This window comes from Tetrao urogallus (assembly GCF_951394365.1).
Source record: "Tetrao urogallus genome assembly, chromosome: 1".
Lineage (NCBI taxonomy): Eukaryota > Metazoa > Chordata > Aves > Galliformes > Phasianidae > Tetrao > Tetrao urogallus.
The window spans coordinates 86057459-86071122 of NC_136813.1; the positions used below are offsets into that span (position 1 = coordinate 86057459).

The following is a 13664-nucleotide window of genomic DNA, read 5'->3' on the forward strand; positions in this document are numbered from 1 at the left end:
CCTTATCGCATAATTGGTTTTCAGAAAGAAATTTCCTGCAACCAGCTTTGTTTTTTTTTTTTAATTACAGTTACACTGTCTCAGTATTGAAATTCTGTGTTGTAAAATTCCCTTCTATTTCTTCTTCCTGGTTAAAGCTAGAAAGTGTAATGAAAACATGACCCAACCCAACTGGACTGATTGACGTAACACTATATGTCTTCTATCCCAGTGTGGTTCTCTATGGGCTAGGTCATAACAGCATCTAGCTGGGCACTGGAGACGGGCCTGCCACAGTGAGACAATGTCAACTGCCCTCTACTGCATGTCTAAAGATCTTCCTACTGCATCATTTTGGTTGTTTTTCCTCTACCTCTCTGCCCGGATTTTGTATCTGAGAACAAAATAGGCAATTAGACGCAGAGAGAAGAAGAAAATTCCGAGAACAATGAAATCCAGGTAGAGTTTGGCATTTTCTACATCCAGTTCTCTCAGAATGGCCTCTGATTTTTGAAAATGGCAAGTATCATCTTTATCACAATGCAGATCTTCTCGATCCAGTCCATAGATTGAGAGAATAACTCCTTCGAACCCGTATCTGGAAAGAAGAAGAATGGATCATAATGTAAAATGTTGATGATCTGTTTAGAAGTGCTCCCATTGAAATATATTCTCTATAAGAGCTTGGATGGAAACACTGATGAGTTTGTTACTGTTCTGATGTTTGTCCCAAGGTAAATTCTATCCTTATTGCAATAAAGCAAATGACATGCCACTGGTAATTTATATGCGACTTCTCAAAAAGGAGAATGTTAAAAATAGAAAGCAGGTAAACTTCAGCTCATATTCAGACTCTCCTTTTAAGAGTGATATAATTAATTCGATTTTTAAACTAAGCAACGGGGATACAAGTATGGTCTGAAGTCAGAAATATATTAAAACTAATATAAATCTAGAATGTTTCTTCTTTTTCCTTACAAGTACCACAGTTTCGCTAATTAATATTGCACAGTTCCCATGTTTCCCCTGAAACCAGGCGCACTTAAGATTTTACTCTATGAGCAAATAAGTTATCACAGTTCCCATGCATATGATAGCTACCTTCAGCTCCAGGAAACCCTAGGCAGGCTGGACGATGACTTAAGGCCTCATCTTGAATTCTAGCTTAACTAATTCAGGGGGTGCAGTCTCTTTATCAATGATGGGTCTTTGTGTAAGACATCATTAGACAAATGAAAGCATATTCAGTTTGAGTTTTCTTAGTAATACTGCAGTACGGGCAGGGTGAGGAGAAGGGAGTGAGCAAAGTGGGTACCACCTAGAAACCTATTTCCTCATATTAAAGGGGCCTACACATACACAAGCCATATACAAAATGATAGTCAAAACATTTCTTACTAAGATGCACTTTAGCTCCTTCTGCAACATCTACTTCCTAATCACTTCATCTGATTTCGAAGAAAACCTTTTCATAATCATCATGGGAATTCACCATTTAATTTTAGCCATAAATATTTAGGTGTCCAGTCCAGACTAGTTTGCTGCCTCCAGAGGTTTCCTGATGACAATCAGACCATAAGATAACTGTCTCAAGTAGAGCGTGACTGACATAGATAGGATGTAACATGCCTATGCCTATAAACTCTTGAGCAAAGAATTCAGATTAGCGATGACAAAAATCCTATGCCTCTTTGCTACTGCAAAATTTAAAGAAAACAATGCTTTGTCCAACAAGGCTACCTAGGATACAGCAGTGACTTATACATAATTTCCTTCTGAAATGTGGTGCTGACAACAGTTTCTTAACAATTTCGGGTATACTGCCTTTATATCACAAAGTCCAAGGAGATTTGGATGCTGTGCAATCCAGAGTGCTTTCACAAGTACTTAACCAGACTTGTGACCAAGGATCCATACCAAATATTCCTGTTTACTTCACAGTAAAAACAAAATAAAATGAAGTGATGTAATGTGGCATTCATTTACATTATATATACGTCTATACTTCAAAAGAATGTCTTTTGAACATAGCCTTCTTGGTGTCCAAAACAACCAAACGATCATATAACTAGCTTTTCTAAAATGGGAAATTAATGGACTCCCTAGCAGTACCTGACATAGGAAATGTAGGACATCCACTGGAGGTATGTTGGGATGGTATCAAAGCTGACAAAAAAACCAGAAAACAGAAGCACTGGAATGGCAGTAACCGGACCCACAAAAGTGGCTACCTGGGAAGAGAAGGAATAGGAAGATTCTTGTTAGACAGAGAAAAAACTAAAAATTAACTTGCTCTTTCATCTGATGTCCAGATTTCAAGTTAGGAAACCAGACTGTCAAATAGCACTTCTCTTACAAAAATCCTGGTTTTTGTGCCAAACCAAACAGACAGTGAAATTCTACTCTCTGAGGCAGTGAAGAGTTCTACCATTCGACTTGAATGCTACTTCATTAAATAGTTAGAGTTTCAAATGCCAATTACTGAATTTTTTGGACAAAGTTCCTTAGAGGCAAGTTAACATTTAGTAGAGGAAAATGGGTCTTCTCATCTTCCTAAAACTTGTTCCTACTTGACTACATTGCTGCTTCAGGATCCATCCTTTGAAGGACTTAAACCTACCACGAAATTTACAGAGCAAGATGTACACTAGAATTCCTTTGATACTCAGTGTAAGTGACCCCTCTTCCTCACTGTTTGACAGATCAGCAGATACACAGCCCTCCTTCTCATTAATCCCACACGCAAAGCAGTTTCAGCTGGTTCTAAAATTTGATGAAGGTGGTAAAAATTATTTCCAATTGAATGGCTTTGTTGAGGAAGACAGGTATTGGCCCATCTCCAGCCTCTCCTCTTTACATCTCCTCTAGGGCAAAGGGTCATACAGGTACCTCTGGTGAAAGCAGAAGAACAGAGATAGAAAAGGGTTTTGCTCATTTCCACAGGATGGTACAGAGTAAACCAAGATTTCAACTTCAGAAAACTTCACACTATCACTGCATATTAGTATCAATGTAACATGTTGAAACAGGCACCACAGAACATTTCTGTTGTGAACTATCGCTTCATCAATCTCTGTGCCAGGAAGCAAAATGGAGTTACATGGCTAGCTTCCAGCCTAGCAGTCACGCCAACAGCTGCTTCTTGCCCTCCTTCTGCAGAAGTTTAATGTCTGATCAATCTTTTTTCTACCCTTCCACCTGCAACCTTGCATGCGTGTGGAAGAACCCCATCCTGAGCTGCTGATCTCCACGGCCAACCTGCATTCTGTATATGCATCAGTCCTCCTCAGCCAGGGATAAATACCAAAAGACAATCCGCTCAAGCAGGCACAGCCCATTCAGATCTGGTAGCAAGAAGCATCAAGTAGCTATATCAGGCAAAGAGAACTTTTTGCTTATCTTCTTTTAACAAATATCTTGGGACACAACAACATTCACAGTAAGCAATCAGTTCTAGGAGATATCTAGGAGATTGTGAAATCACCAAATGCCATCGGTACCTGGAGAGATGTAGAGGCTGCTCCTATGAGAAGACCCAGTGACTGTGCCACCAGGGATGTCATGGTTCCCAAGGCTGCAAAGAGGACAAATCGGAGTGCATCAGATGGCTGTGAAGTCATCCAGTACACGATGCTGCAATAAGCTACAGGAAACATGATCTGCAAGGAGATATACTTGTAGTTAGTCTGTTGAAGCCTAACGTTCACTTTTACTCTGAATAAGATAAAAACATAGGGAGACCTAGTTAATCCATAGCTCTCAGTCTTTACATGTTACATGACATACATGGTGTTCAGCTGAGAAAAACGAATTAATCTGCCACAAGCCGTAATATCTATCATGCTACTGTGTTTTAGACAACAAATCCAGCACACTTACATCCCGTTTCAATTTCTCTTTACATAACATCAAAAATGGTAATTTTTTAATTAAAACAATACTACGTCAGATGAGGGCATACTATTATCAAGATGCTTTTTATCTGAACCTGAGGCTAAGGCACACATGATAAGTTTCTTCTCAGCAAGTGCACTTGCCATGAGTTTAAGATGGTTCTTATTTCATTGAAGAGTAGCACATATACCTGAAAAGGAACATCAGCCATTGTTTTGGCAAGATAGTAGGCTTTCAGGCTGTACCAGTAGTTCAGGTGCTCTCTAAGAAACACTCCCATCTCAAGAGGAACTACAGAAAATACAAATAAAGGTAGGTAGGTTGTCAGTGTATAATATTCTTCCACATAGTAACAAATCTAATAATATAACATAATAACAACATAATCCTTAACTGCTGTAGTCCGACAGGGGGACTGGAACTCAAATACCTTTGACAGACCAGCAATAGTTTCAAGATTTATAATGAAATGTGAGAAGTCTACCCTGAGAATTGCTAACTGTTGAGAATATGTACTGGGTTACTCAAATGATTTGAACTCTCCTCTAAGAGGCTTTTCAAAATAAAAAGAATTTCAAAGCCTAAAGGACCTGGTTATTCCTTTTGGTACAAAGGCAAATCCGAAGTAACAGTGCTCCCAGAAGAAGTACGGAACAGTTTGTTTCAGATATCACATGACTATACTGATTTCATGCAGCAGTCATGACTTAGAAGTCCTAGGGAAATTAGCATAGTTTTTCTAAGATTAAAAAAAAACATATCTTAACAAAGCAGAGATAAACTGGCACATTAAGAAAGGAATAATTCCAGTCCAAGATTGTAATAATAGACTGTGAGAGTTGAGAACTACTTGCAGAACTGTGGAGAGAAGTCTGTCCCTGTTAGATTCTACACAGCAGTTAGTGAGAACAAGCTTTACCCTAAAGCCTGTCTTAGAATTGAAAGCACAATCAAATGCCATGGTACATGAAATAGATACACTGCCCTTCCAACTTGTTGCAATCTCCTTGTTCTTTAATTTAAGAGTATGACTGGTACTCACATGTAAGGACGGTTGGCATGAGTGCAGCAAACATAAGAAACAACATGGAAAAAAAGAGGAAGCCAGAATTGCTGAGAACCTTCTTAGCTTCATTGCCAATACCTAAGTAGAGCAAGCCAATAAGCAGACCGATTCCAATGTGAGAGGTGATACGCAAATGTGTTAGGACCTATAAGCAAGGAAACAGAAGTATTTCTGATCAGAAAGTCTGAGTTCAAAAACAACGGAAATATGACTGAAATCAGATATACAGCATGCAGAAAAATAATAATTATGTCCAGAAGAACAAATATAGGAATGTTCACTTTCTACTAGGAAACTGGGTCTCAGCTAAGGAAAACTTACATTAATGAACTTTCTAGTGTGAATCAGACCCCAGGCTATTAGTCCAGATAATTTCTTCCAATAAACAAAAGCAGAAATTGTGAATGTTGCAACCTGAAATCCTATTGTCAGACAGTGTCATGTAGCAATTTTCCCTCATGCACTAGGAGACTTTCTCTCTCACTATAAGACAGACGTCCCCGAGCAGATAAAAGTGGTAAGATAAGGGAAGAAGAAAAGAGGTTTGTTTGTTTGTTTGTTTTGTATAGACCAAATGAACTTAATCAGGCATACTTAAGCCTTTTGTGCCTTCTCGGCAAGACAGCAGATCTACAAGCGACATGGATGAATAAAGAAAAGTATCGAAACCCTGCAATAATTATTAAAAACAACACTGTTTCTCTATCTAAGTATCCTAAAATAAGCCACAGTTTCCCCTAGATCGAGATGAGGAGAAGTTTCTATGATCAATGGTTAGGGTTTGTACACCTTGGAGATACGCTCTCCACAGAGGCATTCCATTGACTAGCTGACATGAAGCTGCATGTATGCTTTGGTTTTTAACACATCTCCCATGTGAACACGTCAATGTATTTTGGACTGAGTATTTGGTGATGTGCAAACTAGCACACATTACAGAAAGACAACATTCAACAACCTCATTGACCTTTTAATGATAAATGCACTATAATATAAAACAACAGCAAGGGACAATAATGAGAGATGACAAATAAACACACTGGTAAAGCAACCAACGGGCACAGAATCACAGAATCAGAGTGGCTTGGGTTGGAATGGATCCCAATGATCATCAAGTTCCAACCCCTGTCTGTGGTAGGGTCACCAACCTCCAGATCTGATAGTAGGCCAGACTGCCCAGGGCCCCATCCAATCTTGTCTTGAATATCTGCGGGGCCAGAGCATTCACAACCTCTCTGGGAATCCTGTGTCAGCACCTCACCACTCTCAACATAACATATATGGTCTGGGCATAACATATATGGTCTGGAAATAAGACGCTTCCTAACCACTGTGACAGCATGGGTCTGCCATATCTTCCCAACTACCATATTACGGAAAACAGCTGCTTGCTTTTACTATAACAGTCAATATAGTGTTTCTCTTTCTAAAAAAGATGTAACACTAGTTATCTGACAGTGGAGGCCTGGACACAGAGTCCCAGTAGATTTCTTTTCTTCCTAGCCTGTAGTTCTGTGTACTTGTCTATACTGTAAAGTATTGTGACCTGAAGAGCTACTTCCCTAGGTGTGGGGCAAGAGCAGCACAGTCACAGCATCTGGAGCTCAGTGAAACTCAGCTTACTCTGTTGCAAGAGTAATTTACTCACGCTGAGCTCCATCTGGCTCAAGCACTTTTGGGTTTCTAACTACCTCATGCATAATACATTTTATGGCTTTCCCCTTTCTTAAAGATAGGTATATCTAATTAATGTGTGCATTAGTGTCTATGCTGTCTTTTCTCCTCTCATGTGAAGCACTGAAAACCCTCCAAAACAGAAAAAGCAGCAAACAAACCTTCCTCAGATTTATCAGATTGCAAATCTGTCACTGAGAAAACCACTTGGACAAGGACACTTCACACTGAGGAGTCCCTTGGACAAGTTTTTACATAAAGTCTACTTTTGAGGAAGCTCATCTCCTTAACTTGTGCCTGTTAGTAGAGGGACACTCATATCTAGAGGACCTTTCAAAGCAGGAGCATCAATCACAAGTGTAAATACTCCTATCTCTCAAATTCACAAACAATTCAGCTACTTCAAGATAAGAAATACTTTTCTGAGTTTAAAAAAATGTCCCTTTATATTTTGCTAATGCAAACTATCTCTGCAAAACATTTAATAAACTTACAAGAAAACTGCAGGCCTGGGAACTTTGAAGGAATTTATTTTCAGGAAAAGGTGAAAAATAGTTTTTTTTTCCCCTGTGAATGAAGAGTTTCATTTTGATACTTACTCCATTGTAAGTGTATGGAAACAAGTATTTCCTTTTCACATAAGCAAGTTTTGATTTATTGATTTTATGTTTCAGGAGCAAAAAGAAAGATTTTAAGCATTAACTTTACATTACACTGAAATTGTATCTCTGCCACCTTGAATAGTCTGAAGAGACAATAATTTTCTGGCATACCAGTACACCATCATTATCACTTTTTAAAAAGATAAATATTTGCATAAGTAACTTGCCAGCACAGAGAAAATTTCACCTTTAGGTTTGTAGCCCAAATGCGTTTGAATTCTACTGAAGAAAACTGCTGTTCACAATTAAGGTGGTACAATTAATAGCAATATTGAAAGAGAAGCGTCTTTACTTCAAAATTCATTGTCAATCTTCATGCATGGGCTGCGGACAAGACTCTTAAAGCATATTTATAATGTCTTACAACTAACTGAATAAACCTTTAGGCTCCAAAAGTACTATCAAAGCAGACTTACTGAATCCCTCATGATGGTGAGAAAAGTTCTTTTGAAGAGGATACAAAATTGGGTTAGGCAGCTGGCGGAGAAGCTGTGGCAGCCTTCTGTGGAGGAGGAATCCTGCGGAAACACATGAAAGAATAAACTCCTTTCTTTGCAGTGTCTTGCTTAGTTTTCTTTCACAAAACCCCATTATCGTCAGCTGAATGTGCCCAAAAACTCCTCAATTGACTGAGGATTTTAAATTCTCTTCCTCCCTCTCCAACCTCAAGCCATACCCATTACTTGTGATATATGAAATACCTCTTCAGAGGGTCGGTGCCAGAGAAAGGGATTCAACTCATTCTCACCACCAACATCTCTCTTGTAGTCTGTGTCACAAATCCTCTCCCGTACTGCCCTTACCAGTCGGCTGTTCTGGTCTCCATATTCACCAGATGCTACTTCCATAACTACATAAATCAGAAGATGAGTTACTGGTTTATACTATGGGTTAGTTACAGGCCTTATTACTAGGTTCCCTTGATTCCATAGCATTAATAGTTGTAGGAGTTTGTTTTTAAAAGGGCTCTAATCTAAATTCATGTGTATATATACATAATTTAAGTGCATTTTTCTATACATCTTCAGAAAATTCACTTGATCTTCATAGTTAAATGAACCGTTTTAGATGAAAAGTAGTAAATATGAAACAGTATTGGTAATCAAAACTGACAAATGCCTATTTTGTGGTCTTTAGTTCATTTTTGGAATTAAGAACAAAAGAAAAATCTCAATTCTATCAGCTGTATGGTACTATGGTATTGTTCATGAAAAACAAAAAAAAAAAACAAACAAAACAGAAAAACAAACAAATCCAAAATACTAGAATATTGGAGTCACTTTGAAAAATCACTGTGATTAAATTACTATGAAATACAAAATGATATGTTTAACCTTTTATTTCATGAACCTGCACTTCTATCAGAGAGAAACAGTCACTAAATTCGACCACCAGATGGCATTCAAATTGCTTAGAAATAATCCAATTGATTCTAATTCCAGTTTTGGTACATATATGTACACAGAAACATATGTATACATGTACAAAAGTATAAACTGCACCATGATTCCCCTTATCCTGAAGGTGCTAGCCAAATACAAAACAAATTATTCAAACTTTCCTTACCAAAATCTGCAGGATTGTGATAGGTTGGACAATTCAAACCCAAATCTCTTAAGTAAGGGACAAGGTTTAATACTTTTCCCCGATAAATACATTGACCTTGACTTAAAACATAGAGCTGAAATACAAGGCAAAGAAAAGAGAATCACAACATGAAATCATATAATAATATTTGAACATCCTAACTGTATGACAGCAAACCATGAACACAACATACTCTTGTAGGCCCAGTCAGAGAAATATATCTGGAAGATTTGTCACCATTTGGAACTATCTTTGTATGGAATAACAACTAATGAAAGATGAAATGCTTGAGATGTGAATTCTGCAAACATTCCCTCCAGGACTTAAAGCACATTAACTCAGAAACAGACTAATTCAAGCCTTAGACACATTTGAAATCAGATAAGAAACTGCATAACCAAGCCATCTAATTTCCATATATTATGGATCTTTTTGTTGGGAGACGAGGCTGGTGAATGTAGGAAACAGAAGAAGCAGAACAGCACAGCAACAGGAAACAGCTTGATTATCCTCACTTTTTGCTGTACTGCTGGCATTAAATAACCCCAGCTTGCCAGACTGGTAATTTCTTGCAAGAGTTTGTTCACCTATACTGTAGTAAGTTTTCTCTCGTCTCTGATTTAGATATCCTAAAAAGATTCAGGTAAATTTAAATCCAAAATCTAATCTAAAAGCACATGGTTCACATCTTGTTGTTAGGTTGGAGAAAAGATCTCCAATTGACTTCATTTCAATTCTTACTATCAATAAACACTTCTGAATTTACACCTGTGTAACTAAGATAAGAATGTGTACTAGTAATAACACTACAGATATCTGCAATAAAGCTCTCCTGCTCTTAAAAATTACCTCTCATTTACTTTACTGACAGCACCGTGCCCAGGAACAGTAGTAGGTGAAGGCATACAATTCTTAAGTGTGATAATCACAATTTTACAAACATACCAGCCAGATTCTTTAAAAATATTGCACTTAAACAGGAATGGAAAATGGAAACAGGCAGAGAAAAAAAAAAAAAAAAAAAAGAAAAAGAAAAAGAAAACATAATAAAACGTATTTTTTACTCCAATTTATTTATGTATTTGATTTGGAACCATAGAGTTCATCTTTTTACTTAGAGAATGTAGCTTGGAAAGTATAGCCTTCCTAAACCATGTAAAAAGAGTGAGAATTATACCTGATCAAACAACTCAAAGAGTTTAGCACTGGGCTGATGAATTGTGCAGATGATGGACCGGCCACCCTGGGCTAAAGCTTTCATCAGAGAGACAACTTGAAAACATGATGCGCTGTCCAAGCCGCTGAATGAGAGGAAAGAAGTCTGTTATCCATAGATCCATACACACCCCTCAGAAGTAGCACACGTATTTGATACTTTGGTATCTGGCTATTATCTTCCTAGAAATTTTCTCTTTAACAGTTTAATTTTATCATATGCCAACGTTATGCTTGTATTTCTCCTTCAGTCTTTTAATTAAGTTGGAAACATGCCCAAGAATGAAAAATAGGAGTATTCTGAAAACTGCCTTAAGGGATTTCTGCATTTCAGAACTACAGATTTAAATGTGCCTAACTTTAATGAATAGATACATATTCATGGCCCTCCCAGCTTCCTCCTAAATTGATCACAGAATTTGATCCAAAATATGCTACACTTGTTATAAAAAGTTAATCTTCAAAATACTTATATTCAAGCTTATATTTTTGCTTGAAGAAGAAAGCTCACGTGATACAATCTGAAAACAATATCCTCTCTTTTCTTATTTCAGTTCATGTCTTCTTTAAATATTACTTATAGACCCATGGTCTCATGTTTGTAGAAGTGAGCCAAGGCACTAAGTACTCAAATGAAAGTATTGAGACATTATTCAGCACTTTAATGCAATACAACATGAACCTTTTCCAATTACTTAGATGTGAATAGCTGTTCTGCAGCACTGTGCTATCATGTGAGCAACCTTAATTTTTGCCCCTGAAGTACCTGGTTGGTTCATCAAAAAACATAACAGGAGGATTGTTCACCAGCTCCAAAGCAATGGCAAGACGCTTTCTCTGGCCTCCAGATAGACTCCCAGTCCTTGTATTGGCACAGGTTAGCAAACCAAGGGCTGTCAATATTTCCTTCACCTACAGGAAACACAACAATGCAAATCATTTAAATATCTTAGCAGAAAAGAAGAGCTTCTTTACTATAGTACCAATTTTCATGGAGAAAGTAAGTTAAAGTATGATTTTGTTTCACTACCTCTATATCAAAGACTATTTCTATATAATGTAGAAAAGATTAAACATTTATTAGATTCAGTGTTGCTTAACCCAGCACCAAACATTTTGACCAAAATTCTACTTGTCTGTAATGCATTATTTGTCTCTTTCTGTTTCTTTAGTAGAAAGCCATTCTTGTGATAACTAGACCTTCCATAGTGTTCCTTGGATATGGTGCATATATCACAGAATCACAGAATTGTAGGGGTTGGAAGGGACCTCCAGAGATCATCGAGTCCAACCGCCCTACCAAAGCAGGTTCCCTACACCAGGTCACACAGGTAGGCATCCAGGAAGGTCTTGAACATCTCCAGAGAAGGAGACTCCACCACCTCCCTGGGCAGCCTGTTCCAGTGCTCTGTCACCCTCAAAATATCAAAAGATCTTGGCAGTATGTGAACACTTACTACACAGCAAAACCAACAAGCTTCTTTTATAAGAACTAGGCTTACAAGAGTATGGAGAACTGTATAACACAAACGAGTAGTTTCTAAAGAGACGAGCTATTCTCGTATCTGTTCTTTCAAGTCCACTCTTTAAAGTGTGGCCACTGATTCTAAGTGTTTTCATTCTCTCAGAGCCAACTGAGCTATCGTGTATTCTCAGATGTTTGGGAGTTCCTCAAGACACTGCCTCAGGAAAAGCAGTTTGTCCCAGAGTCTTTAGAAAAAAGGAGAACAATTCCAGCTGCTGTGAATTTATCTGTTTCAGTGCTTGCAGATCCAGACTTAGCTCTATATAAGGAAAGCAACACTTTGGCATCAGTAAAAACATAGACATTAAAATGTCTGAACTCAAGAAATATGACTGCAATAAACCAACTACCAACCAGCTCCCATTCTGAGAGAAGAGCCCAACTACCCCTATCCTTAATTCCTAGGGAAGGTACTATGGAACATGGGCAACACGTGCTAAACCAACCAGAAACTTCAGAAACAAACCAGAATCTTCACTGGAGATCTTTCACTTGTCCCTGGCTGTTTTAAACAGGCATCTGTAATCTTGTTAACACAAGTGCATAAATTCATACAATTTAACTCTGACCAACATTTACCAATTTATAATAATAAAATGAATGATTTATTCCAGCACAGGCTAGTAATACTAAAATGAGTGCCCTTTTAACAAGAGTTGTGCAAATGCATACAACACAGTCTTTTCCTCAAATTTCTGTTCATAATTACAGAACAACTTGCTTGGCCTAACTTAGCAAAGGGCAAACAAATTAAGACTTTCAAAGTACAAGCGAAATAACAGTTGTTTCTGAACAAATACATTTTTCCAATTAAAAATGTGCATTTATCATATTAAGAAAAATATATTTGATTCAACCAAAGCAATTCTAACCAATATGTTGATTCACCTACCTGTCTGGAATTTTTTCTGAATTTCACAGATTCTCTGAGATTGAAGAGCTTTAGAATGTCCCAATTAATTAGGAAATAAATATGGGTAGCAGGCAGCAATGGAAATTGCTTCTGTATCTCTGAAGATACCATTTTCATATTGTAGGCAAAGGATTTACTTTTCCTCAGATGGATCAGAAGTAGTTTCCCGTTCTCCTTCTGCATGTGGATCTTACGATCCACATACCAGCTAAGGCCAGAGGCATCTTTTACTAGAATAAGATACTCCTCTGGAGTAGGTAAGTCCAAAAAGTCAAGTTCAGGTCTCAATCAGATGTGCAAGAATAAATCGAATAAGAAAGGTTGAGGGAACTGGGCTTGTTTAGCTTGGAGAAGAGAAGGCTCCGGGGAGACCTCACTGTGATCTTCTAGCACATGAAGGGAGTGTATAAACAGGAGGAGATATGACTGTTTATGAGGGTGGACAGTGATAGGACAAGGGGAAATGGTTTTAAAATAAGACAGGGGAGGTTTAGGTTAGATATTAGGAGGAAGTTTTTAACTCAGAGAGTGGTGACGCACTGGAACAGGTTGCCTAAGCAGGCTGTGAATGCCCCATCCCTGGAGGCATTCAAGGCCAGGCTGGATGTGGCTCTGGGCAGCCTGGTCTCGTGGTTGGTGACCCTGCCCATGGCAGGGGGAGGTGAAACTAGATGTTCATTGTGGTACTTTTCAACCCAGGTCATTCTATGACTCTAAAAGAGACTGGAATGTGAGGAAGAGTAGGAAGCATCTAATGCTCCTGAAACATCAGGCCACACCTTTCCAATGTGCATGCTCATCGCCTTCTTCGTTCTTCAGACTTTTGTTTCAGTTGAGTTCTGTTACATGGCTTTTTCCAGCTGCCTAAACTATTCCTAAATTCACCTGTTAAGTGTACGGTTTGGGGAGCACAAAATATACCAGAATGAAAACATGACCTTTTCTATTTATGGGGAAAAAAAAAAAAAAACCCAAACAAAAAAAAATAACCAACTCTGAAAAGCCAAGGAAAGATTAGAACTTGAATTTTACAGGAAATACTTATCCAGAGTAACATACACAGATAAAAGGAGCTGCCAGTCTTCTTGGAAAGTAGATTTTAAGTTTAGCAGTAGGACCGTGTTATCACATAGCACTCACACCAACTCC

The 13664-nt window shown here is 38.0% G+C and overlaps 1 protein-coding gene across 1 annotated transcript in view; it reads right to left on the bottom strand.

Annotated features, from left to right (window-relative positions):
* Positions 1-348: 348 nt before the first annotated feature.
* ABCG1 (ATP binding cassette subfamily G member 1) overlaps positions 349-13664 on the bottom strand; it is a gene marked incomplete at both ends in the record, with an annotated part of 14020 nt that continues 704 nt past the window's right edge. The window contains 11 exons of the mRNA XM_079549319.1: positions 349-577; positions 2092-2210; positions 3480-3638; positions 4064-4164; positions 4916-5084; positions 7692-7793; positions 7977-8125; positions 8842-8956; positions 10040-10163; positions 10844-10989; positions 12624-12763. Coding sequence (XP_079405445.1) covers positions 349-577; positions 2092-2210; positions 3480-3638; positions 4064-4164; positions 4916-5084; positions 7692-7793; positions 7977-8125; positions 8842-8956; positions 10040-10163; positions 10844-10989; positions 12624-12763 — 1553 coding nt within the window. The remainder of the gene's footprint in view (positions 578-2091; positions 2211-3479; positions 3639-4063; positions 4165-4915; positions 5085-7691; positions 7794-7976; positions 8126-8841; positions 8957-10039; positions 10164-10843; positions 10990-12623; positions 12764-13664) is intronic.